Here is a 27,501-nt window from a genome sequence, read left to right as displayed (position 1 = left end):
GGCTTTTAACTTCTTTATTAATACTTTAACTGCGGTTACATCATTAAAAGTTTTAAGGCACATTCTTAGATCCAAGTCCTGCTGGAATACATTTTAAAATAAGAGTATGTTTGCCGCTGGGATTGTATATCACAGATGTGTCATAAAAACATGCACTCAATGGTGCATTTGCTCGCGCACACACATGGTTTAACCAAAAACACATCAGCAACTGACTGTTAAGAGGCATTCGGTAATGAGCATTCAGAAGTATAAACATTCATTTCTGTCATTGGTTTCATGTGACATCCATCAAAGTTCATTTGTGACACGTCCACAGGATCTGTGTGTGTTTGTGTGTGTGCATAAGCGTGCATGCTACAGACATGTGCAATTCTACAGTCACTTCTCATTTGTACTGGCTTGTAACTCTGAGCACAGAGGCATCGGGTCTGACCCCGTTCCTGGGTCAGTCCGAGTCTGCTGCGTCTCAGGTGCTTTGGCATGAAACTGGAACCCTGTAAATGCATTTGGAGCCAACATGGCCCCCACAGACACGAACGCTGGTGGCTGGGAGAGACGCTCTTGCTGGAAGCCAAAGCGGAAGACTCCATTAATACACTCCAAACATGGCACGGAAAACCTCTCCTTTATCAATCCATTCATCCTTATGATTGTGTCCAATTCATGGCGTTGGGAAAGAACAAGGGAAAACGAAAGAGACAAGACAGGGACAGGGGGATTTGGCTATTTGGAGTCTTTTTACTCGATGGCTCCGGGTCTGGTCGCCACGTAGACGAAGAGGACGATGAGCAGCACGAGCACGACGAGCGTCGGGAGAACGATGGTCGTCACCTGCTCCCTGGCCTCATGCATGGCCTGTTTGCGCTCCTTTTTGTCTTTCCACGACTCCTTCTTCGGCTTGCCCTTCAACTGCCGCATGGCTCAGTGCGTATCCACACCGCGGGTTACCGGCGATCCCAGATGAAAACCCAAAAGAGGCCCTCCTGTAAAAACATGTACAATAGGCTTTAAGTCAAAAATCTATGGAAGATAATCAACTAACCTAGCTAGTTCTTTATATTGTTGGCGTTTTATTCAGTTTTAGACGTCGTTTATAGAGTTTGTTTCGGAACCTGGTGCGCTTTCTCCTTTATTTTGGTTAGTTTAGACATATGTAAACAAGGCAATCGCGCCAAAAACACACACGCATAGCCCAAAGTTCCCGAACGAGGCGGTTCGGTTGAGGTCAAAAAAGCAACATGATCCAATGGACCAGCGAACCAAGCGGTATCATAATTCACAAAAGGAAATGTATTATAAAAAGCAGCAGTGTCTGATTCTGTGAGTGAGCACATTAGTTATCGCAGTAGAAAGCCAAAGCATCTTAAAGGTATGGTAGGAAAGAGGCTAGCAATAGCAAGCTAGCTTTGAAAGCATGAGATCTCACCCTCCCTTCAGAGCGTCTCCTTTAAAACACATGAACGCGCGTGCAGGTGAAGCAAAGCCAGAGCAGATAAGCGTCATACGAATAATAATGAACAGAGCTGTAGTTGTACCAAAGACTATAGAATAACACAAGACGCGTCACTCATATTGTTTTGAATTGGGAAAAGGTCAAGGCTCAATATGGCGGAATAAGTCCCGCCTTCTAAATAAGAGCCAATTGTCGATTGGTAAAATCATCGCGTCATTGCAGCTGCCGCTCCGGTTTCCATAGAGACAGTCAGACAAACAGCGCATTAGCTTGATCCAGCCTGAAAAATGACGTTTTCTATCATGATTCGAGCGTTTAGAAAATAGTTTATGAGACAGTTGTTGTCAGATTTCATTGGTGATTTCAAATCTGAAATTTAATTGTAAGCTTGGCAAACAGTTTTGGAGAATTTGATGTTTCCCCTTTCAAAGAGATCAGAGCTGCACTAGCATGCCCGAGAGGCGTTTCAAAGATGGCCGCCGAGTGAAATGACTTGTCTTAAAGGGACTTTGGTTGTACCACCTGACTGCTGCAGATTCATTTCGCCTAAATCCGAGTCTGAGGACGTGAACAGCTCCGGGTAGAACGTCACGGGTTGCCATCTCTAAATTACGGTTACGACATGGTGTGAACGCAGCTGGATGTTTTGGTTCAGGAGGAACTGCTGTTTGTTTGTGGCGCTCTGTGACTGTCTGTCCACAACTCTGCTTAGCCTTACAGAAGGCGGTGATGACGTGTGATGTCTGCGTGGAGGTATGGAAATACATGTTGATAGGCAGGTAGGACATCCTATCACTGCATTTGGACTGAATGCAATGATTGGATGAACATTTTTTGAGATTTCCACAGATGATATATACATATTTTAATATTTAGACCACTTCTATGATTGATTGCTATCAAGATGTGAAGAGAATTTCAACCAATATAACAAAAAGTGTCAATGAAAAAAATTGCCTACTCTACCTTTAAAATGTTGTTTAATTGCTCTTCTCCATGCATTGCAAGAATGCTGTCCTGACGAAGCCTTGATTCCCGCTCTAACTGCATTAGAAGTGTTTGCGTGTAGCCGCAGCTTCAAATAAAGCCACAATAATAAAGTGACGCCGTTGATATTCAAATGTTAGTAAGAACAATACAGATATCAATATGCCTGTGATGGACATCTGTTATGCTCATCTTTGCTCATTCATTTGAAGGTATCTTGAGTAAAATAGCTCTATTTTTAACAAAGCACATACAAAAGACCTGAACCGGAATTATTTTTTCTAGTAAAATAAATGAATAACCCTTTGTAAAATTGGCAAAAAATAACAACAACAAAGAGTTTAGGGTAAACTAAACAATAAGGTGTCATTTGTTAACATTAGTTAACACTGAACAATACTTCTACAGCATTTCTTAATATTAGTCAATGTTAATGAATTTCATTCATTGGGAGTTGACACTAAAAATCTGAGGCACAGTAAGTTATGTTGTTAAGTTATTATAATAATGTGCCATGACGAACTGTGACTATATTATAAACAAGTAATACTATTAGTATTCATAAATAAATAATACAATTTTGAGAATTTTTTAAGATCTTTAAAGTTGTTTTTGTTCAATGATTCTGCAGTGAGAATTAAATTTTGTAGTATGTCAAATGAGTTATGCATGACAATTATTTGGGAAAAAAAAACATGAAAAATGTTTAATATGGAGTATAGCATGTGACACTTATTAATACACTGGTCTATACAAAATAAAAATACATAATAATAAACGCACCATTGGTGGTCAGGTCCTAAATATTGCTCCATATCTGTGGCTTCACACCTTTAGTAAGTTTTTCTCAACCGTAGTCATGGAAACTGAGCAAAGGCCAGGACTAAGAAATCTGAATGTGAAAATGCAGTAGCGCACACACACACACACACACACACACACACACACACACACACACACACACACACACACACAGAACCGCAGCCACAATTCCCACCCAGGCAAACAGGAACTGGGTGTTGTATCCTGAATCTTAAGATTGTGTGATTTTGTGCACACATTACTTGTGTCATAATGACCTACACGCTTGGCTTGAATAAAAACACATTTTCAATTAAATAAAACACTTTAAAAAAATCAACACACAAGCTGATTTTCATAGTATTTTGCAGACCAGCTCAGGTGAATTAGGGTAATCTGGGACATGAAGCTCTGATGTGTAACTTCACAAGCAGTAGACAAGTTTTTCAGTGACTGATGTTGATACTTCTATATATAAATGCTGATATATACAATTTAAATAGAGCAAATTACATGTAAACTGATATAAAGAATTGTCAAATTCGGTTTTTGAATCACAAATTCTTGTCAAAAACAAGTTTGTGAATCATGGATAAGGATTTTAAAATAACTTTGAATATGACTTTTTTTTTGCTAATGAATCAATCAGGCCAATTTGTTGGAGTGGTTCATTGAAATGAACCAATTTGAAGAAAAGTGTATACTCAATTAATCAGAAGATTTCCATGACTTTAAAGTCTTTATTAATAGTGTCAAAATGATGTAATATACCGATCCATCAAGAAACATCGGCATATTTGATCTGCGTTGTCATGTCATAATTTGTTGGTAAAGTGTTGGTGGACAACCAGTAAATAATGTCCTAGATTAAGGGTTAGTTCACCCAAAACTAATTAATAATTCACCCTTAGGCTATGTCGTTCCAAACCCTTAAGACTTTTGTTCATCTTCAGAACACAAATGAAGATATTTTTAATTAAAGAGATTTTCGTCCATCCATTCCGCCCAAGCCCCAGAAAGGTATAAAAAGACATCATTAAAGTAATCCATGTGACTTGGTTTAACCTCAATTGTATGAAGCGACGTGAGTGCTTTAATTGTGCAAAAAAAACATAATGTATCACTTTATTTACTAAATTAATCTCCAACACACAATCACGTATCTGCTCTCGCGTCAAAACAACATGCATGCGTTGTGGTGCTCTTGTGAATGCATGTTGGGGATAATTTTTTTGCTAATAAATAGGTAAATTCTGTTTTTCTGCGAAAACAAAGCATTCATATCACTTCATAAAGTTATGATTAAACCACTGGAGTCACATGGATTACTTTAATGATGTCTTAACCACTTTCATGCCTCAGAAAGCTATAGTTACGTAGAATGTCAATGGAGGGACAGACAGAAAGCTCTCAGATTTCATCAAAAATATCTTTATTTTTGTTCCGAAGATGAACCAAAGTCTTACAGGTTTCGAATGACATGAAGGTGAGTAATTAATGACATAATTTTTTGTCTGAACAAACCCTATAACTCACTTTATAACACACACATACAACATCCCAAACCCACCAAGCACAATACAGCATAACATGAACACGACATGCGCCATACTGTGAATAAATGCTGATGCAAGTCGCATTATGAATCAGCACTACAGGTGGTGTATGTGACATGTTGTGTTGAACTTTTCTGAATATAAAAACTAAAAAAAGTTAGTTCACTCAGTATCACTGCTCGAAACACATGAAAGTTGGCCATGAGAAAAGCTAAGGCGTCCCGGTCAAGCTCACAGACCAGGCTGCTATTGAACATACTAGAAACTACTGCATTGACAGCGTGAGCCGCATAGTTTCTCTTCTGCGTCGAAGTTGCTTGTCAGTGTTTACAATGAAACGAGTTGCTACAGACAACAAATCAACGACCTGTTGCATGCAAAGTATCCGATCCCACTTCACACACATGGATCGCCCTGTTGCTTGTGCTCGCGCTTTAAAAATGCACTAAATCTGGACTGCGTCTCGTGCACTCGCGCCGCGCGCGTGGGGACACTTCCACGCACTTTTCGCTTACCGCCACAGTGTGTGTTCCGCAACACCCGCGCGCACCGCCCGGAGGTGTTTCGCACAGTGTGTTTGAGTGTTCCGCAGTCGTTGTCACGGTTCCCGGAGGTTTCGAGTGAGTGAGCGGGGGCTCGACCGAGATTACGTGGCAGAGCTGGAGCCTCGCGCGCAGGAGGAGGAGCACGCGCGCGCTCTCCCTCTGCGGGGGCACGAGAGACGGGAAGGAGGTGAAAGAAAAAAAGAAAACATCTGTAGTGACAGTGACTCTTCGCTGCCGACAGGGGGAAACACGGAGACGATCGATCAGATCAGAATACTCAATGGCCCAAAAAGGGCTGTACATTTCTTATGAAAAATAAACATAAAACGCCCCCAATTCTTTACTTGTATCAATAAAATTTGATTCTTGAGAAATCACACATAGGATATATCTCTATAACTATGGAAGCTTGTTTCCACCACTGAATAATAAGTAGTGTAATCTCCATAGCGACTTTTTTTCTCAGAATTGCGTGAAATAAACTCACAATAGCGTGTTATAAAGTAAGAATTGCGAAATTTGCAATTGTGAAATAGAGTCAGAATTGTGATAAACTCGCAATAACACGCGTCAGGTGTGAGATATGTGAGCTGACTTTTTTCCCTCATTGGACTTCACTTGCAATTTCGAGGCAGAAGTGCGACGATATGTAAACTCACAATTTTGAGTTGGGGATTAAAATTGTGAGATAAAAAGTTGAAATGATCTTTAAAAAAAAGTTTATTCCATGGCGGAAACAAGCATATAGCCTACTACTAGCACTAGACTGTAAACTGAATAAGAAACAGAGCAGCAGCCCACATGTTTTTTAGCCAATCAGAGTTTGTATGCTCTTTTGCCTTTTAAGGTAAAAAATGTTCGTAGCCTATGCGATTTTTATTTTTTTTGTATTTGTGATTTGGTTGCTCTGAATTGTCAAAACACCATAATACTTGCTACGGATGCTAAAAAAGCAGAAAATCAAACCCGATCCGAATTTTTTTATGATGGAAGAAGGCCATTGCACACTGAGTCCGAAATTCGCATCCGAAATTTTCGCACGTTAAAAAAATAAATACGACCTCACGTTATGTCAATCACGCTTGCACACTGCCTCCGAAACTTTCGTCCGTCATAAAAAAAATCGAAACGGGTTCGATTTTTTGCGTTTTTCGCATCCGTAACAAGCAGTTTGAATGGTGTTTGAATGGTGCTTTGACAATTCACGAATACGAAAAAACACATACGAAAATTTCGGACTGTGTGCAAGGCCCTTTACAAGTGCTGGTTGGCTGACATAAGTGTTGGGCGGGTTTTAAAAAAAAGCCAGTGGTTGTACAGATTGGAGCCGTTCAGTTTGTGCTGAACTCTAGAAAATTTTAATTTTGAGCACTGAATTACACATTGATATAATAATATATAATATATATATATATATATATATGCACGCACGCACGCACACACACACACACACACACACACACACACACGACCGTATAATAATGTTATTACAGTATTGTCTTTTCAGATTCAAGCGGCTTTATTGACATTATAAAAAGTGATATATTTATATCATTGTTTTTATTGCTATAATATCTAAATATACACATACAAAACAGGTTGCCCATTTCTAACAGCAAGACTTAATTTACACAAGTTATTTTGGCACTTTCTGGGGTTTCACTTTGCAGGTGTGGGAGTTTGACCTTGTATTATTGTGATGGAGTAACATTGTTGCGGGCTGCAGGGAAATAACATGTTTAGCATGAGTCATTTGTGAGCAATTAGGTCATTTGTGGCTCTGTTTTTTATTTTATGAGCAGCATGACTATCTTTCTCTGGTTGTCACACAACTCTCTGCCTTTCTACATTCACACACAATGTATTTTTGCTAGTGCACTTTTTATGTTCAAGTAATGACAAAAGCATGAATATACGTTTCAATGAATTTGTTAAACATGCTCGCTATTTCCCGGCATTTACAAACACAGCTACTGTAGACATTTCATTTGAAGCAGATCACATACGCTTCAGCCTTTCTCCATGATCTATGAGTTGTTGATGCACTTCTCCATGAGCCCTGGAGGCTGTTATCAGCTGGTCAGTGTGCGCACGCGTCTTGTGTGTTTGTAACTGCCGGCGATGCTTCCCAGCTCCTTCTTCATCTCCCAGCGCTGTAATGCTGAGGCCCAGGGCTCCAGTTTTGGGTCATAAAAGCAAACGTGGGTCTAATAACAAAGTACAACCTTCAGGTCAGGAATAAAACACACAAACCTGACATTTGAGATAAAATAATCACCCTCAGGACCAGATCGGGACCAAATTGTGAGATATAAATGTACGGTACACACACACACACATGGACACACACTTAAATATGTTAAATATATATATTAATTAAATGTATATTTAATTTACTACTGTTTAAAAGTTTGCATTCAGTAAATTGTTTTAAAACATGTTCTCCAAGGCTGCATTTATGTGATCAAAAATACAGTAAAAAAAACTGTAATATTGTAAAATATATTTACAATTTAAGGTAACCATGTTATTTATTCCTGTGATCAAAGCTGAATTTTCAGCATCATTACTCCAGTCTTCAGTGTCACATGATCATTCAGAAATCATTCGAATATGATGTTTTGAAACATTTCTGATTATTATCAATGTTTAAAACAGTTGTGCTGCTTAATATTTTTGTGGAAAGTGTGATACATTTTTTTCCAGGATTCTTTGATAAATAGAAAGCATTTATTTAAAATATAAATATTTTTAAGAACATAAATGTCTTTGCTGTCGCGTATATGATCAATATAATGCATCCTTGAATAAAAGTTAATCCATGCATACAAATGTAGTAAAATGTATCATCTAAATAATAATTTAATACGCCATTTTTGAATGCAGTTTTATTTGGACTTGGATGCAACTGGACAGTTGATCACACATGGATCACTAGGACCATTATTAATGGATTTTCAACAAATAAAATATACAGTAGTCAACATTTGAAGTGGATCAAAAAAAGTGAATCAAAGTTGTCCTAAGACAAAAATGAATGTATAACTTTGATGAAAGGTTTTGATCCACGTCAAATGTTGACTATAAAATAGTTTCATTAATTTCACATGTGTCTGATTTGCTACCTGAGCAGGAGTGGACAGCGTGCCGTCTTTCGCCGTCCTCCATAAGCTTTCCCCGAGTTTCTGTGGCTCATCCTCGCAGTTAAAGCTCTCCGATCTGGAGCCGAGCCCTCGGTGGTCCTCAACCGTGTTCTCTGTGATCTGAGGAACAGAGAAGCGGGATAGAAACAGAGCAACCGAATCAAAGGCAACAGAAATGTCCATCCTCTGGAGAGCTCGCATGATTTCAACACAGGCTGTGATCAGAGGAGGAGGGAATTTAAATTCTGGCATGCTTTTTGAGCATCTATTTCAGGACTTTGGAAAAAGGGATAGATGATCATTACTGGAAACACTACAGCATTCAGATTCAGTTGGTTTACTTTACTCAAAAATGTCAAATTCTGTCATTATATATTATATATAAATGGATGGAAATGGGGTCGGTTTACCTGCCGTGACTCCAGACAAACTTCCCGGAGTCTCAGTTGAGCCTCATCCCTCTCGTCCCGGAGCCGTTTCAAACTCTCTTCCAGGTGCTGTACACAAACACATTAACAGCAGCATTCAGCACAAAACCCCTGATCGCTTATTTACACGCTGGCATTTCTCCAGCACGTTGTTGGACTTGCAGTATTGATGCCCTGAAGGGAGTAACAGACAGGAAGAAGGGAACAGTAGCTTGCTGAGACTGCACAGAGGAAGGAAAAAGAGAGGCATGGAGAGAGAAATCACACGGCAAACAGAAAACGATAAAAAAGATGAAAGAATACAGGAGGATGTGTATTTATGGCTCCTGATCCTCCAAGTGAACACGTGATGTAATATCACATGGACCACGAGAACTGAGAGCACAATTTGAGACAGTACCACATGCTTAAAGGCCCCGGTACACTTTAAGTCCCCTGTAGTCAATAATTGTATCCCTTAAAACTCATCTTTGATCACCAAGTTTACATATTTAAACTTTTTTTTCTGTTAAAATCTTTTTTCGTAATGCCTTAAAATAGCGTGAATGTAACTCTACACCCTTGCCTCATTTAGTACGCTGTTCTATGAATATGCAAATGATCCCCGCCCCCACTCACTCACACCAGCTCAGAGATCCACTCGTTGACGATCACTCGTTGACCTGATTGGTTACAAGGTAGTTTGTGACGTCAGAAACACCAGCGATTTCAAACCGTGTTTTTGAGACTGTATTTGGTTCACTGCAGTTTTAAGGAGAAAATACTCAGACTTATGCAAAATCATAAGTCAACACGACTTATGATTTTGCACATGGTTTGTATTAAACTACCGTATTTTCTTTCATAGTTTTGCTGGCCCTGCGACTTATAGTCAGGTGCGACTTATATATCAAAATTAATTCATACTGACTGAGATGAACCAAGAGAAAACATTACCGTCTACAGCCGGGAGAGGGCGCACTAGTTGGTGGAGTTGTTCAGAAGCGACACAGAGGAAGAACTCAATGGATTCAGTGTTGTGGAGTGAGGTCGCGGGAGCTTGGTCTTTGTTTACCGGTAACTTGTTGGACTCGCTGGCTTTTGTTAATTTAGCCTATTCAGCCTCCCAGGTATATGTTCTTTATAATATTGTGCAGCTGAATCTGAACTGTTAATGTGTTACGGTAACATGCCGGACACATATTCAGCCTGTTGTTCTGTGTGCTGTTGTGTAGTTGAATAACTTGCCTTTCCAGATTAAATGTCTGTTCTTGGTCTTGGATTTTGTAAAATAAATTTATAAATAAATGCAATTTATGGTCCAGTGCGACTTATATATGTTTTTTTCCTCTTCATGACGTATTTTGCGACTGATGCGACTTATGCTCCGGAGCGACTTATACTCCGTATATTATAAACACCACATATACATATAAAACAACATTAAAAACTTGATTTTCACCACAAGCGATATCAAAGAACGAACTGGTGTGACGTAATTCTGAACATAATCAGACCCAAACAAAGTTCATTTTGTGTTCGTTTCGGGAGTTCGAAACAGCTTCCCAGGTAAACTAGTTGGTAAACACCTCTGAACTACCATTGGTCAGTGGCAATGATGTAATAGGTAGGTGTGCACAGAGGCTCCACCTTCTTCCATGTGGAAATCTTCTCCAGTTCATTTCTTCTGTTCAGTCCCTCGAGGTCCCCGTTTTTACACCGCTGTCATTTATCTTGTGCTTATTTTGTTATTACGTGCAGCAAATATTTACATATTCATCTAAACATCGCTCTCAGCAGTGTGAACAGCATCTGGATGTTCGCTAACAGTATATCACTGCTCACGTATTACAAACTACTTTTTACCCCAAAGCGAAGAACGGAAAAGAACGTTGTGAGTAAATCAGGGCCTTGAGGTGAAAACAAGGGGGTAATCCATCCGCCGGAAACTGAAGCCTCCGCGGGAGCCGCCATTGTAGCAGAACTTCACCTGCTGTTAGCATTCCATTGACTCCCATTCATTTTTGCGTCACTTTGACAGCGAATAACTTTACATCTGAGGCGTCCAAAGACTCCATTTGTTCATTATTTATTTCTAAAGAAACACGACAATGTATAAATTGCTCCATTACTTTGTATCTTACGTTATGACTTCGTAGAAGCCGTTTTTGTAAAAAATAGGCTAACGATTGCGTCATACCCACGCGACTCTCTGTCGCACTGTAGAGAAATTACCGTATAGACCGGCGGAGAAGCTCGCAAGCAATCGGGGGGACGTGGAGGCATAAAGTCAAGGGAGAAGCCCATAGAGATTCATAAAGTTGCTCCTGCTGCTAGCTCATTGACAACTAATAATCACGCTCTCCGTCTCTGCGAGATTCGGAAGGGAATGATTCAGATTTCCCTCGACACAGCTACTAGAAGACCCACGTCACATCTACGTCGCCAAGCGCAGTTCGAGCCTGCGCAGTACGCCTGGCGATCAGGAAGTGAGTGCTTCAAATGGGCTTCACTTTTCTCCGTTGAAATCTATGGGGTCGCTGTGTCCATCTTATATACTGTCTATGGGTGAAAAGGAGAGTGCTGACCTGACGTTGCTCCTGGAGGGTGTTATTGAGATCTCTTTCGGCCTGTAGCTCCCCCTGCTGTGTGGAGGACAGACACTGCAGCTCAGACTGGAGAGAAACCATCTCAGAGCGCATCTGCAGCACACACTGAGACTGAAACACACACACGGCAAACTGTGAGGTGGCATCTTCAGTAAAGATGGGTCAGGACATTCACTACTTGTACAGCATGTCGGTAAGTAAGAGAGGTTATATTTTAGCAGCTGTGCGGTAACACTTTACAATAAGGTTCGTTAGTTAACATTAGTTAACTACATTAGTTAACGTGAACTAATAATGAATTGCACATATACAGCATTTATTAATCTTTGTTAATGTTAATTTCAACATTTACTAATACTTTATTAAAATCTTGTGCACATTAGTTCATGCACTGCGAACTAACATGAACAAACAATGAACAGCTGTATTTCTATTAACTAACGTTAACAAAGATTAACAAATACAGTAACAAATGTATTGCTCATTGTTAGTTAATGTTAGTTAATACATTAACTAATGAACCTTATTGTAAAGTGTTACCAGCTGTGTATTTCTAAATACAACTTTTAAGCAAACTTTTTAATTTTTTTCAAATATTAAAGCAGTGCTGGTATAGCACTGATAGGGTCTCTCCTATCAATACAATTATGGTTGTCTATTATATGGAGTCTATTGAGACCTATTATTATGCATTATACATAAATGTATTTTTTTTTCATGACAACTACTGTATGAATAATCATACTAATTATAAATAACAAGATAAAATAAAAGTATTAGATTCAAAATGACTAAATATAACTTAGCAACATTTTTTTTAAATTACATTTAATAATTAAATAGTGTTCATTTTTATGCTCAGCATAATACACAGTGAAATGCATTATAAAAAAATATAAAGTTATTCGTGCCATTCATTTATAGAGCAAAAAAAGTGCATTGTGACAAGGCGAACATTTGAGAAATGAAGGGATGTTTACACGACACCATTTTCATCCAAAAACAGAAGGGGGGAAAGTATGCATTTTGGCCGTTCATTTACACGACAACAGGGTTTTGGGGGCCTGGAAATGCAAACTCTTCAAACAGTTTGGATGCACACCTGCTCATAACTCCTCCTCTTATATTCATCCTTAGCCTCTTCAAGACTTTCAATTTCTGCTTCCAAATCCTGTTGGGAGAAGCAAGACGACACAGAAACTGTGTTTATGCATGTTCTGGGGTGTTAGTGTTACAGTGAGAGAGCCTGTGTCCAGCACAGATATAGTCACACACCTTGATTCTCAGAGAGTGGTTCAGAACTGTTCTGTTGTCCCGATACTGATTCAACTGAGACACCAGCTTCTCCAGCTCAGACACCTTCTGATTGGCTTGTGAGAGGTCACCTGACTTTGCTGATGCATCATTTAGTGCTTTCTTCAGCTATATACAAAACAGGAGTCAGTCAAAGTCATTCTTATTTGTAAAGTGAGTAGTTAAAAGTGCTATACATTGAAAACTACATCACAAAACAACTAATTTGCATAAAAATAAAACCATGTATTTAATATTACCCTCTGTGCGGACTTCCTCCTGGAGTCTTTTTCTCTGTTGAGCCGGTTCTTGAGGGAATCGACACATTCCGTCAACCGACGAATCTCTGCCCTTGCCTCTTTAAGCTCCGCCTCCCTGCTGATGCAATCATGTAAAATATGAAGATATGGAGGGAAAAAAAACAACTGGGTCCCTTTGATTTGAACATAGCTGGATCCTGGTAAATACATAAATAACCAAACACAAATAGATAATCCATGCAAAAATGTAGGGATGCAGGATAAATCTGTAGTTATCAACCAATTTTAGAGAATTTCACATTTTAATTATTGCCTTGATATTTAATTGTGCATACTCTTTTACAAATATTATATTGAATTGTACATATTTATATTGAATGAACGGCCATTTAAAGTTAATTTTTAAAACACTAATAATTTAATGTCATTAAGTGCATCTAAAAATAATTATTTAACCATCCATTTGTCGTACTGTACTTCATAATGTTGTGATGCCTAAATTTGTAGCAGTCTTGTAGCATTTGAAACAAATTTAAGTTTTGAATCATTATTTTGTATTTAGATAAAGCAATACAGAACTTTATTATTGGCCATTACATGAAAATATAAATCTGCTTATCAGTATCGGCCAGAAATGTTAATATAGTTGCATCTCCAAGTACAGTATAACACACATCCTAATGTGAAGTGACATTAATGAAGTAGCCAAAATGAACAATGTAGAATCGAGTTTGTGGTTTTAATTGACAAACAGCACTGCTGATTAAACATATATTCCCTCACCTCTCGCCAAGGGTGTATAGTTTCTCCTGTGTGTTCAGTTTCTCCTGCTCTAAACTCTGAGCAAGTGTCCTGTTGTCCAGCTGAGCTTCATCAAGTGCTTTTTGCAAAGAGTCAACCTTCAATGTGAGCGTCAAAACATTTAATCACGTCTCTTATTTATTTGGTCATCAGTGTGTTTGTGTGCGGTATACCTTCTTATTATTGGTTGCGTTGTGATTCTCTACTCCAGCTTCAAGCCTCTGAATCTCTTTTATAGCCTGCAGTCTGACACACACGCACGCACACACACACACACACATAGCTGATTACCAAAGACAAACACTGACTTAGTAAAAACAAACAACAATCATATTTACAGTAATGCACTTATAATGGAAGTCTATGCAGCAAGACATTCCCCAGAAATTAAGAAATGTTAAAGCACTTTATTAATTGTTCCATACAACACACACACACACACACACACACGCACCTCTCTCTCCTGAGTGTGTGTAGTTCCTGTGCTCTTTCTCTCAGCTCTGCATGCAGTGTTTGTGTGTTCTGCTGCAGACGAGCGTGAGACGACAGGACGTTCTCCAGAGTCTGCGCTATTTCATTCTGTTACACATACACAAAAAAACACACACACACGCGGTCATAAAAATGTGATCTTTTGTTAATGCAATGCTCGTTCTTTTGAGAGACTCACCGTGTCTCTGTGCTGCTGCTGTAGTGCACCGAGTTGCTCTTTCAGTGTCTGATTTTCTATCTGCATCTGAGAACGAGAGCGCTAAATTCAGCAGTCCGCTTATCACTTCAGCCATCATTTCGTTTCATATCACCGTTCTGCAGTTTTTAAGTGCTCCATCATTCAATAACAGCCTCTACAAAGCCACATTTCATTGTGACAGATGCATGCACTGAAACGTCCTGCTTTTATTACTTTATTGAGACGAGCTCGGCAAGCCAAGATTATGAACACAGAATGGATGTTGTTAAATGTGGGCTGTCATATATATATATATATATATTAGGAAACTTATAATAGAGATATACACATCACATAATTACACGTAATTCCTCCTTTCGGTTTTATGTGTTTGATACTGATGGTATTGTCTAACTGTGTTTTGTCTTATGTTCTATTTTTTTTTTTAAATGTGTGTCATGATAATTTTCTTTTCTGATGTCAGGATTCTAGCGGTCACATTTGGGTGATTTTCAAATGAGGCAAGTTTGCTGCTTAGATAATATGTATAAATATTAATCTTTTTGGATGAGGATGAAATACAGTATATGAGCCTTTTATTAATCGAGCAGTCTGAGAGTTTTAATTAGCAAATCTTGGCCTACGTCACAAATAGACCCGGGCCTTGTTGTGTCACGTCGCACCGTATCCGGTGTAGACAGAATCACTGATTATAATGGGTTTTATCTGCATTTTTGGCTTTTTGTTGTTGCGGCTCGCGTCTGGTGTAAACACGGCGTCACAGAGCTTGTGAAAGTGTTTGTGTGTTTACCTGTGTGTAACTGCACTGCAGTTTAGTGTTAGTCTGACAGTGTTCATCACAGTCTGCTTTCAATGACTTCAGTTCAGCGGCCATCTGCTGCACTCGTGCCTGTGCACACACACAAAATTAGAAGCCTGGTGTGCGTTTCTGCTATATAATGTGTGTTCATCATATGATTGTTTCAGCATCATTGTATGTCACACTGTGCAGTGTGTGTGTGTGTGTGTGTGTGTTTTATGAGGACACATTTGTATAATGGCATGTGTATTACACTGGTATTACAACTTAAAAGTGGTTTATGAGTCCTCATAATTCAAATAGCTTAAAAAACATAAAAATCAATGTTTTATTAAAAATGTAAAAATGCAGAATGTTTCCTGTGATGGGCAGGTTTAGGGATAGGGGCAGTGTAGGGGGACAGAATATACAGTTTGTACAGTATAAAAACCATTACGCCTATAGAGAGTCCTCATAATGTAGTTGCACCGACGTGCGTGCATGCGTGTGTGTAACAGACCTGCAACTTGCCCTTCTCGTAGGCCAGCTTGTTCTTGCTGTCTGTCAGGTCCCACAGCATCTGTTCTACCTGACAGTGAGTTACCTGGGAGAGAAAGAGTGTTACAAGCACATTTTCTTTTGACGTGCATCTGACTCTGTGAACTTTCGATCTCAAACCTGCTGATGCTCCATGACTGCCAGGCTCTCCATCAGCTCCTCGTTCTCCTCCTTCTGTTTCTGCAGTGCTGAGTTCACTGTGGTCAGCTCCACCTGTCCATCACAGGGGAGAAGAAGATGTTTATGGTAATATTACCCTGATATGTAGAGTAGGTGAAATGAGCTCTTGTTTTTTAACCAGCAAACTCAAATTATGATTCAACCATGAGCTGAGTTGATCTCCTGGATGAGGTAAAGAAAGACTGTAGGTGACCAGTCAGCTGTACCTTGATCTCTGACAGCTGTGTTTCTAGAATGTTCTTCTCTTTTTTCATCAAAAAGATTGCAGAGTTCATCTGAGATTTGGAAATTAAGAGTTCATTAAAGCAACGGCCATAAGTGGAGTTTTCTCAAAGGTTAAGGGCTGTTGTTTGTTAGCAAGCATAATGTGAAACCAAATCATAACAGATATAATGCACATCCACATTGGTTTATTGCAGATTTTGAATAATTAAAAGTATTAATAATAATTATAATTGTTATTATTTGTATATACAAATTACAAAATGTATTATAACTATTAACTATTAAACATGATTTACTACTTTGATCAAAGTAATAATAATCTTAAAATAATGATAAATTACTAATGTATATATATATATATATATATATATATTTGATCAAGTATAATTAATACAAATATTATTATTAATATTATTGTTTTGTTGTCATAGTTATTATTTATATAATGAATAATACTAATACTCTTTTATTAATCAAATTAATAACATTACTAAAATTAATACAATATGAATAACAATATATTAGTACTACTACTACTACTACTACTACTACTACTACCAGCACCAACAATAATAGTATTACAATTAATAATAATAAATCGTAATAATAATTATAATTATTATAATAAAAACAATATTAATAACAATACATACTACTACTACTAATACCACCACCACCAATAATAATAATGATAATTGTGATATGTATGACAATAATAATAAATAATAAATATAGCTGCAAGCAGCAATCACCGGGGCCAAGCGCAAGCAAGACGACAAGACATGCCAAAGTGGCTGGGAGTGTGAGACCAACTGCAGCAAGGAGCAAAAGTGGCTGAAAGTGTGAGACAAACTGCAGCAAGGAGCAATTAAAGACATTTGAAGATGAATTTTGGCAAAATGGTTGAAAAATCACATACATTAACTAAAAATATGATTATCACTTTCGACCAATAGGTGACGCAATTACGAAACTGATGTGATGTGGTCAGAGTGAAGTGCCAATGACACATACAAAGTTTGGTGTCAATATGTCAAGGCATTGCCGATATAAAGCCTGAATAGTCATTTTGGCATCATGCCTAAACTTTGCATCTGCGGTATACGAAAACGGTTTTGTCTATCGACACGAAATCCATAACTTTTACTCGGCACGGTCTGGAGATGACACGATTCGATTTTGGTGAAAATCGGACGTTCGGTCTAGGAGGAGTTCGAAAAAGTAGGTTTTAAAAGAAAATAAAGATGGCGGACAGGAAGTTTGGCTGACTATGGCAAAATTGGTATCTATGTTTTCAGCATAACCCAAGGAATCTATTGAGATCAGTGTCATTACTATAGGCAAATTTATTCAAAAGTTATTAGCATTTTTGGAAATTTCATTATAACTTTTGACCAAAAGGTGGCGCTGTCTCATACATTTTTGAGTACCTTTAGGGCGTTGTACTGATGACCCATACTGAGTTTCGTAACGATACGTTCATGCGTTCATAAAATACAGCATTTTAGCACATAATTCAAAATGGCCGACAGCCAAAATGGCCGATATGGGAAAATTGGATATCAGTCAACTCAGCACGACGCCCTGAATCTAACGAGACCACTTTTGTGATTTTTGGACAAACCGTTCAGAAGTTATAAGCAAAAACATAAATTCTTCATATCTCCGGACCAGTAGGTGGCGCTGCGCCGAAACGCAGCATGTAGCCTCAGGTCATGCTTGTGATGACATGTACCAAATTTGGCCTGAATCCAATAAAGCGTTGTGGAGATACGGCCTTACGTCTGTTTTCGCAAGCGCTACGTAAAATTTATTTGCGCGGTATTCGAGAACGGTAATTCGAATCAACTTGAATTCCATAACTTTTGGTCGTCAAGGTCTGGAGATGATCTGGTTCAATTTTCGTGAAATTCGGAGCAACGGCCTAGGAGGAGTTCGAAAAAGTAGGTTTTTCGGAAAATTCAAAATGGCGGAAAAACTATTATGACGGAAAATGACGTCATAGGGTGCAGTCGAATCGTCATGAGCTCAGGAATCAGAGGAAAAAAGAATTTTGTTTCTAGCCCTTGTGGTTCAAAAGTTATTAGCATAAACATGAGTGAAACTTTGGACAGCTGGTGGCGCTAGAGGGAATAAGTTGGAGACTCCAAATTTGCTATGGTGATAGTTCAGGCTGTCCTCTATCACTCTGCCAATTTTCATAAGTTTCCCGCAAACGGTTCTATAGGCTGCCATAGACGCCCAGTCGGAAGAAAAAAAAGAAAAAGAAAAAGAAAAAGAAGCAGAATAAGAACGGGAACAGATACAATAGGTGCCCGCACCTTCAGTGCTTGGCCCCTAATAATAATAATAAGAACCGGAACGAAAACAATAGGTGCCTCCGCACTTTCAGTGCTTGGCCCCTAATTATTTTTGGTACGGGAACAGATACAATAGGTGCCCGCACCTTCAGTGCTTGGCCCCTAAATATAGCTGCAAGCAGCCATTACGGGGCCAAGCGCAAGCAAGACGACAAGACATGCCAAAGTGGCTGGGAGTGTGTGACCAACTGCAGCAAGGAGCAATTGAAGACATTTAAAGATGAATTTTGGCAAAATGGTTGAAAAATCACATACAATAACTAAAAATATGATTATCACTTTCGACCAATAGGTGGCGCAATTACGAAACTGATGTGATGTGGTCAGAGTGAAGTGACAATGACACATACAAAGTTTGGTGTCAATATGTCAAGGCATTGCAGATATAAAGCCTGAATAGTCATTTTGGCATCATGCCTCAACTTTGCATCTTCGGTATACAAAAACGGTTTTGTCTATCGACACGAAATCCATAACTTTTACTCGGCACGGTCTGGAGATGACACGAACCGATTTTGGTGAAAATCGGACCTTCGGTCTAGGAGGAGTTCGAAAAAGTAGGTTTTAAAAGAAAATAAAGATGGCGGACAGGAAGTTTGACTGACTATGGCAAAATTGGTATCTATGTTTTCAGCATAACCCAAGGAATCTATTGAGATCAGTGTCATTACTATAGGCAAATTTATTCAAAAGTTATTAGCATTTTTGGAAATTTCATTATAACTTTTGACCAAAAGGTGGCGCTGTCTCATAAATTTTTGAGTACCTTTAGGGCGTTGTACTGATGACCCATACTGAGTTTCGTAACGATACGTTCATGCGTTCATAAAATACAGCATTTTAGCACATAATTCAAAATGGCCGACAGCCAAAATGGCCGATATGGGAAAATTGGATATCAGTCAACTCAGCACGACGCCCTGAATCTAACGAGACCACTTTTGTGATTTTTGGACAAACCGTTCAGAAGTTATAAGCAAAAACATAAATTCTTCATATCTCCGGACCAGTAGGTGGCGCTGCGCCGAAACGCAGCATGTAGCCTCAGGTCATGCTTGTGATGACATGTACCAAATTTGGCCTGAATCCAATAAAGCGTTGTGGAGATACGGCCTTACGTCTGTTTTCGCAAGCGCTACGTAAAATTTATTTGCGCGGTATTCGAGAACGGTAATTCGAATCAACTTGAATTCCATAACTTTTGGTCGTCAAGGTCTGGAGATGATCTGGTTCAATTTTCGTGAAATTCGGAGCAACGGCCTAGGAGGAGTTCGAAAAAGTAGGTTTTTCGGAAAATTCAAAATGGCGGAAAAACTATTATGACGGAAAATGACGTCATAGGGTGCAGTCGAATCGTCATGAGCTCAGGAATCAGAGGAAAAAAGAATTTTGTTTCTAGCCCTTGTGGTTCAAAAGTTATTAGCATAAACATGAGTGAAACTTTGGACAGCTGGTGGCGCTAGAGGGAATAAGTTGGAGACTCCAAATTTGCTATGGTGATAGTTCAGGCTGTCCTCTATCACTCTGCCAATTTTCATAAGTTTCCCGCAAACGGTTCTATAGGCTGCCATAGACGCCCAGTCGGAAGAAAAAAAAGAAAAAGAAAAAGAAAAAGAAGCAGAATAAGAACGGGAACAGATACAATAGGTGCCCGCACCTTCAGTGCTTGGCCCCTAATAATAATAATAAGAACCGGAACGAAAACAATAGGTGCCTCCGCACTTTCAGTGCTTGGCCCCTAATTATTTTTGGTACGGGAACAGATACAATAGGTGCCCGCACCTTCAGTGCTTGGCCCCTAAATATAGCTGCAAGCAGCCATTACGGGGCCAAGCGCAAGCAAGACGACAAGACATGCCAAAGTGGCTGGGAGTGTGTGACCAACTGCAGCAAGGAGCAATTGAAGACATTTAAAGATGAATTTTGGCAAAATGGTTGAAAAATCACATACAATAACTAAAAATATGATTATCACTTTCGACCAATAGGTGGCGCAATTACGAAACTGATGTGATGTGGTCAGAGTGAAGTGACAATGACACATACAAAGTTTGGTGTCAATATGTCAAGGCATTGCAGATATAAAGCCTGAATAGTCATTTTGGCATCATGCCTCAACTTTGCATCTTCGGTATACAAAAACGGTTTTGTCTATCGACACGAAATCCATAACTTTTACTCGGCACGGTCTGGAGATGACACAAACCGATTTTGGTGAAAATCGGACCTTCGGTCTAGGAGGAGTTCGAAAAAGTAGGTTTTAAAAGAAAATAAAGATGGCGGACAGGAAGTTTGACTGACTATGGCAAAATTGGTATCTATGTTTTCAGCATAACCCAAGGAATCTATTGAGATCAGTGTCATTACTATAGGCAAATTTATTCAAAAGTTATTAGCATTTTTGGAAATTTCATTATAACTTTTGACCAAAAGGTGGCGCTGTCTCATAAATTTTTGAGTACCTTTAGGGCGTTGTACTGATGACCCATACTGAGTTTCGTAACGATACGTTCATGCGTTCATAAAATACAGCATTTTAGCACATAATTCAAAATGGCCGACAGCCAAAATGGCCGATATGGGAAAATTGGATATCAGTCAACTCAGCACGACGCCCTGAATCTAACGAGACCACTTTTGTGATTTTTGGACAAACCGTTCAGAAGTTATAAGCAAAAACATAAATTCTTCATATCTCCGGACCAGTAGGTGGCGCTGCGCCGAAACGCAGCATGTAGCCTCAGGTCATGCTTGTGATGACATGTACCAAATTTGGCCTGAATCCGATAAAGCGTTGTGGAGATACGGCCTTACGTCTGTTTTCGCAAGCGCTACGTAAAATTTATTTGCGCGGTATTCGAGAACGGTAATTCGAATCAACTTGAATTCCATAACTTTTGGTCGTCAAGGTCTGGAGATGATCTGGTTCAATTTTCGTGAAATTCGGAGCAACGGCCTAGGAGGAGTTCGAAAAAGTAGGTTTTTCAGAAAATTCAAAATGGCGGAAAAACTATTATGACGGAAAATGACGTCATAGGGTGCAATCAAATCGCCATGAGCTCAGGAATCAGAGGAAAAAAGAATTTTGTTTCTAGCCCTTGTGGTTCAAAAGTTATTAGCATAAACATGAGTGAAACTTTGGACAGCTGGTGGCGCTAGAGGGAATAAGTTGGAGACTCCAAATTTGCTATGGTGATAGTTCAGGCTGTCCTCTATCACTCTGCCAATTTTCATAAGTTTCCCGCAAACGGTTCTATAGGCTGCCATAGACGCCCAGTCGGAAGAAAAAAAAGAAAAAGAAAAAGAAAAAGAAAAAGAAAAAGAAGCAGAATAAGAACGGGAACAGATACAATAGGTGCCCGCACCTTCAGTGCTTGGCCCCTAATAACAATCATAATTATTAGGGGCCAAGCACTGAAGGTGCGGGCACCTATTGTATCTGTTCCCGTTCTTATTCTTCTTCTTTTTCTTTTTTTTCTTTTTTTTCTTCCGACTGGGCGTCTATGGCAGCCTATAGAACCGTTTGCGGGAAACTTATACAAATTGGCACAGTGATAGAGGACAGCCTGAACTATCACCATAGCAAATTTGGAGTCTCCAACTCATTCCCTCTAGCGCCACCAGCTGTCCAAAGTTTCACTCATGTTTATGCTAATAACTTTTGAACCACAAGGGCTAGAAACAAAATTCTTTTTTCCTCTGATTCCTGAGCTCATGACGATTCGACTGCACCCTATGACGTCATTTTCCGTCATAATAGTTTTCCCGCCATTTTGAATTTTTCGAAAAACCTACTTTTTCGAACTCCTCCTAGGCCGTTGCTCCGAATTTCACGAAAAATTAACCAGATCATCTCCAGACCTTGCCGACAAAAAGTTATGGAATTCAAGTTGATTCGAATAACCGTTCTCGAATACCGTGCAAATACATTTTACGTAGCGCTTGCGAAAACAGACGTAAGGCCGTATCTCCACAACGCTTTATCGGATTCAGACCAAATTTGGTACATGTCATCACAAGCATGACTTGAGGCTACATGCTGCGTTTCGGCACAGCGCCACCTACTGGTCCGGAGATATGAAGAATTTATGTTTTTGCTTATAACTTCTGAACGGTTTGTCCAAAAATCATAAAAGTGGTCTCGTTAGATTCAGGGCGTCATACTGAGTTGACTGATATCCAATTTTCCCATATCGGCCATTTTGGCTGTCGGCCATTTTGAATTATGTGCTAAAATGCTGTATTTTATGAACGCATGAACGTATCGTTACGAAACTCAGTATGGGTCATCAGTACAACGCCCTAAAGGTACTCAAAAATTTATGAGACAGCGCCACCTTTTGGTCAAAAGTTATAATGAAATTTCCAAAAATGCTAATAACTTTTGAATAAATTTGCCTATAGTAATGACACTGATCTCAATAGATTCATTGGGTTATGCTGAAAACATAGATACCAATTTTGCCATAGTCAGCCAAACTTCCTGTCCGCCATATTTATTTTCTTTTAAAACCTACTTTTTCGAACTCCTCCTAGACCAAACGTCCGATTTTCACCAAAATCGGATCGTGTCATCTCCAGACCATGCCGAGTAAAAGTTATGGATTTCGTGTCGATAGACGAAACCGTTTTCATATACCGCAGTGGCAAAGTTGAGGCATGATGCCAAAATGACTATTCAGGCTTTAATATATGCAATGCCTTGACATATTGACACAAAACTTTGTATGTGTCATTGTCACTTCACTCTGACCACATCACATTAGTTTCGTAACTGCGCCACCTATTGGTCGAAAGTGATAATCATATTTTTAGTTATTGTATGTGATTTTTCAACCATTTTGCCAAAATTCATCTTTAAATGTCTTCAATTGCTCCTTGCTGCAGTTGGTCTCTCACTTCCAGCCACTTTGGCATGTCTTGTCGTCTTGCTTGCACTTGGCCCCGGTGATTGCTGCTTGCAGCTATATTTATTATTATTCTGCTTCTTCCGACTGGGCGTCTATGGCAGCCCATAGAAGCGTATGCGGGAAAGTTGTTCCGGTTTGACATTCTGATAGAGGACATTCCCAACAGTAATTGCACCAATTTTGGTGTCTCTAACTCATTCCCTCTAGCGCCACCACCTGTCCAAAGTTTCACTTATATTATGCTAATAACTTTTAAACCGTAAGGCCTATCAACAAAATTCTTTTTTCCTCTGATTCCTGAGCTCACGACGATTCGACTGGACCCTATGACGTCATTTTCCGTCATAAAAATATGGCCGCCATTTTGAATTGTCCAAAAAACCTTCTTTTGCGAACTCGTCCTAGACGGTTTGTCCGATTTGCACCAAAATTGCACCATATCATCTTCAGGCTGTGGGGACAAAAAGTTATGGAATTCAAGTTGATTCGTCAAACCGTTTTCGATAAACGCGCAAACAAATTTTACGTAGCGCTTGCGAAAACAGACATAAGGCTGTATCTCCGCATCGCTTAATCGTATTCAAACCAAACTTCCTACATGTCATCACAAGCATGACCTGAGGCTACATGCTGCGTTTCGGCGCAGCGCCACCTACTGGTCTGGAGATATGAAAAAAGGCTATTTTTGCTTATAACTTCTGAACGGTTTGTCCAAAAATCACAAAAGTGGTCTCGATAGATTCAGGGCGTCATGTTGAGTTGACTGATATCCAATTTTTCCATATCGGCCATTTTGGCTGTCGGCCATTTTGAATTATGTGCTAAAATGCTGTATTTTATGAACGCATGAACGTATCGTTACGAAACTCAGTATGGGTCATCAGTACAAAGCCCTAAAGGTACTCAAAAGATTATGAGACAGCGCCACCTTTTGGTCAAAAGTTATAATGAAATTTCCAAAAATGCTAATAACTTTTGAATAAATTTGCCTATAGTAATGACACTGATCTCAATAGATTCCTTGGGTTATGCTGAAAACATAGATACCAATTTTGCCATAGTCAGCCAAACTTCCTGTCCGCCATCTTTATTTTCTTTTAAAACCTACTTTTTCGAACTCCTCCTAGACCGAACGTCCGATTTTCACCAAAATCGGATCGTGTCATCTCCAGACCGTGCCGAGTAAAAGTTATGGATTTCGTGTCGATAGACAAAACCGTTTTCGTATACCGCAGTGGCAAAGTTGAGGCATGATGCCAAAATGACTATTCAGGCTTTATATCTGCAATGCCTTGACATATTGACACCAAACTTTGTATGTGTCATTGTCACTTCACTCTGACCACATCACATCAGTTTCGTAACTGCGCCACCTATTGGTCGAAAGTGATAATCATATTTTTAGTTATTGTATGTGATTTTTCAACCATTTTGCCAAAATTCATCTTCAAATGTCTTTAATTGCTCTTTGCTGCAGTGGGTCTCACACTCCCAGCCACTTTGGCATGTCTTGTCGTCTTGCTTGCGCTTGGCCCCGGTGATTGCTGCTTGCAGCTATATTTATTATTGTTTTTATAGCTTCAAATGTGCCTAATTTAGTGGCAGAACTATCAGTCTAATTCATACCCGTTTAAACATCAGCGCTTGTGTCCTTTACTTTAGCTTGATAAATGACACCAACAAAAAAGAACAACCATTCAACTCACTTCACTCTTCATGTGGTCTCTCTCTTCTCTCAGGGTCTCTCCATCTCTCCCAGCACAATTGAGCTCCCCCTGCAGCCTCTGAATGGTCCGTTCCAACATCTGCTGATGACTGACAGCTGTCACCTGGGAAACAGTGGAACTCTGCTGCAGCTCGCAGTGATCCATCTTCAGCGCCTCCCTCGTAGACAAAATTACAGTTTACACTCATATTTTCTTTTATCTTTTTGTTCATGGTTTTCAAAGATGATGGCATTTCATGCAACATGTCGCCATATGCCAAATCTGACTGAATTGAAGATGAATTTCAGCCAAAATATGGTAGCATTTGCTAAGATACAGCTTTTGACGTCAACAACTAAATATATAAGAAGCGTTCGTCTTTTCCCTGCTGTGGGTCGCGATCCACCAGTTGTGAAAGTTTTCAAGTAGTGAATGTGTGTGTGTAACTCACAGTTGTTTCTGCAGGACGAGTTTCTCTGATATCGTGCCCTGTAGTTCAGCCTGGATGCTCCTCCTGGCTGTGTCTAAAAGCAGATCCTGCTCCTTAAGGTGTTTAGACACACGATCTCGCTCCGCCTGAACAAACAGTGTGTGTGTGTGTGTGTGTGTGTGTGTGTGTGTGTGTGTGTGTGTGTGTGTGTGTGTGTGTGTGTGTGTGTGTGTGTGTGTGTGTGTGTGTGTGTGTGTGTGTGTGTGTGTGTGTGTGTGTGTGTGTGTGTGTGTGTGTGTGTGTGTGTGTGTGTGTGTGTGTGTGAGCAAACTTTTTATCAGTATTACGATTACTGCCATATTGACTCATTTTAATTTTCATCCCTCTTAAGGAGTATAAACTGAACTGATATTATTTAACTGGTTAAATATAACTTATTTTGCACTAATTCAGTTGTTCGCAGCTAAGATGAAAACGAACTGGCAATAGAATGACAGTAAAACTGGAGCTGAACTGAAATACCTTGACGTTGCTGTGATATTCTGTCTGCAGGCGAGTGTTTTCCAGTGTTAATGAGTGAAGTGCAGTGCTCAGCTCTGAACACTGAGCCTCTAACTTATCATTCAACACCTGAGAGAAAGACAGAGGATGACTTTTAACCTTTATTCATAACACGCACAACATCTTTACACCACAACAGGAAAGTTAATCAATAAAAACAATGTTGTTGGCTAAACAAAGCTGAATAAATGTATATAGACCCACATTTCAATCGGTTTCCCACACAAATTAGTATTAAGATTATAGAATATAGCTAATGAATCATACACACTACTATATGTGCTTTTTTTTTTTTTTTAGCTTGACTGTTACAACCACCATCCTCTCATCCTTCACGGATGATAAAGTCTTGATGATAAAGGTTTTGCAGTAAATTAAAGGGGTCATGACATGAGAAACCAAATTTGCCTTGATCTTTTAGTATATAAGAGGTCTTTGTGTCATTAAAACGTCCTGCAAGTTTCATAGCTTAAGACGTCCTCCCCATTATAAACGAATCATTTATTTAATCAAGCTCTAAATACAGCTCGTTCTGGATCCATGGTAAGAAGTGACGTCACGGTACGAAGTGACGTACCAGCGTTTGCATATGACCGCCTCCAGGCACAAGGCAACTACGCTTAAAACGCAAAGCAACTACGCTCATTTCGTATCGTTGTCGCGCCCGCGCGCCGCGCGCCTCACAAGTGTTCAGTCGACGGACAGCGCGAGTGGGTCTGTGTGTACAGGGAGATTACGACGCCGCAGATGTGCTGTTCCTGGCTGTGGACAAACAACATCTTTGAATACGCTGCGAAAGATCCAGTCGTCAGGGGAAAATGGATGCACTTTATTTTTTGCGGACGTCTCAGTCACGGCAGTGTTAGTTTAAGCGTCTGTTCTATACATTTGAAGGATGACCGTTTTGAGAACAAATCCCAAAATGATGCTGGCTTTGCCAGAAAACTGTTGCTCAAAGATAAGTCCTTGCCGACTATTCTGGGCTCAACAACGACGATGCAAACTGTAAGTAATGTGTTTAAAACTTTAAACTACTTTTTAAATACGCTGAATCCGCACAGGTTCTGGCTGGGGGCGTTAATAATTGATGCATTGGCACTGACGTTAGCCAATCATAACAGTGGGCGTTAACACTGAACTCTTAAAGGGGAAACACCCCCAAAACAGACTGTTTGAATCAGAGGATGAGAAACAGGGTGGGAAAAGGTCATAAATCACTACATTTTAAAAGTTTTTTGTAAAAA

At 39.5% G+C, this 27,501-nt stretch overlaps 1 protein-coding gene across 11 annotated transcripts in view; it reads right to left on the bottom strand.

The window, feature by feature from the left end:
- The window catches only part of LOC306996725 (single-pass membrane and coiled-coil domain-containing protein 4-like), a 32,084-nt gene continuing 4,583 nt past the window's right edge, over nt 1–27,501 (bottom strand). The window contains exons 8-27 of one of the 11 annotated variants that reach the window (XM_079609543.1): nt 26,219–26,326; nt 25,718–25,842; nt 25,267–25,444; nt 16,272–16,340; nt 16,006–16,098; nt 15,848–15,931; nt 15,340–15,438; nt 14,529–14,594; nt 14,313–14,437; nt 14,032–14,104; nt 13,841–13,956; nt 13,058–13,175; nt 12,780–12,926; nt 12,607–12,675; nt 11,484–11,615; nt 8,899–8,985; nt 8,471–8,608; nt 7,352–7,552; nt 2,423–2,531; nt 958–986 (exon numbers count right to left, since the gene is read on the bottom strand). In XM_079609543.1, the coding sequence (XP_079465669.1) occupies nt 7,418–7,552; nt 8,471–8,608; nt 8,899–8,985; nt 11,484–11,615; nt 12,607–12,675; nt 12,780–12,926; nt 13,058–13,175; nt 13,841–13,956; nt 14,032–14,104; nt 14,313–14,437; nt 14,529–14,594; nt 15,340–15,438; nt 15,848–15,931; nt 16,006–16,098; nt 16,272–16,340; nt 25,267–25,444; nt 25,718–25,842; nt 26,219–26,326 (1,962 nt within the window). In that variant the 3' untranslated portion in view covers nt 958–986; nt 2,423–2,531; nt 7,352–7,417. Of the gene's footprint in view, nt 987–2,422; nt 2,532–5,304; nt 5,458–7,351; nt 7,553–8,470; nt 8,609–8,898; nt 8,986–10,495; nt 10,651–11,483; nt 11,616–12,606; nt 12,676–12,779; nt 12,927–13,057; nt 13,176–13,840; nt 13,957–14,031; nt 14,105–14,312; nt 14,438–14,528; nt 14,595–15,339; nt 15,439–15,847; nt 15,932–16,005; nt 16,099–16,271; nt 16,341–25,266; nt 25,445–25,717; nt 25,843–26,218; nt 26,327–27,501 lie in introns of those variants that run through there. The other 10 variants (XM_079609540.1, XM_079609544.1, XM_079609546.1 and 7 more) reach the window with 10 other exon arrangements.

This window comes from Phoxinus phoxinus (assembly GCF_949152265.1).
Source record: "Phoxinus phoxinus genome assembly, chromosome: 4".
NCBI lineage: Eukaryota > Metazoa > Chordata > Actinopteri > Cypriniformes > Leuciscidae > Phoxinus > Phoxinus phoxinus.
The sequence above is the reverse complement of the archived record's forward strand: the minus strand, read 5'-3'. Positions and strand labels throughout refer to the sequence as shown.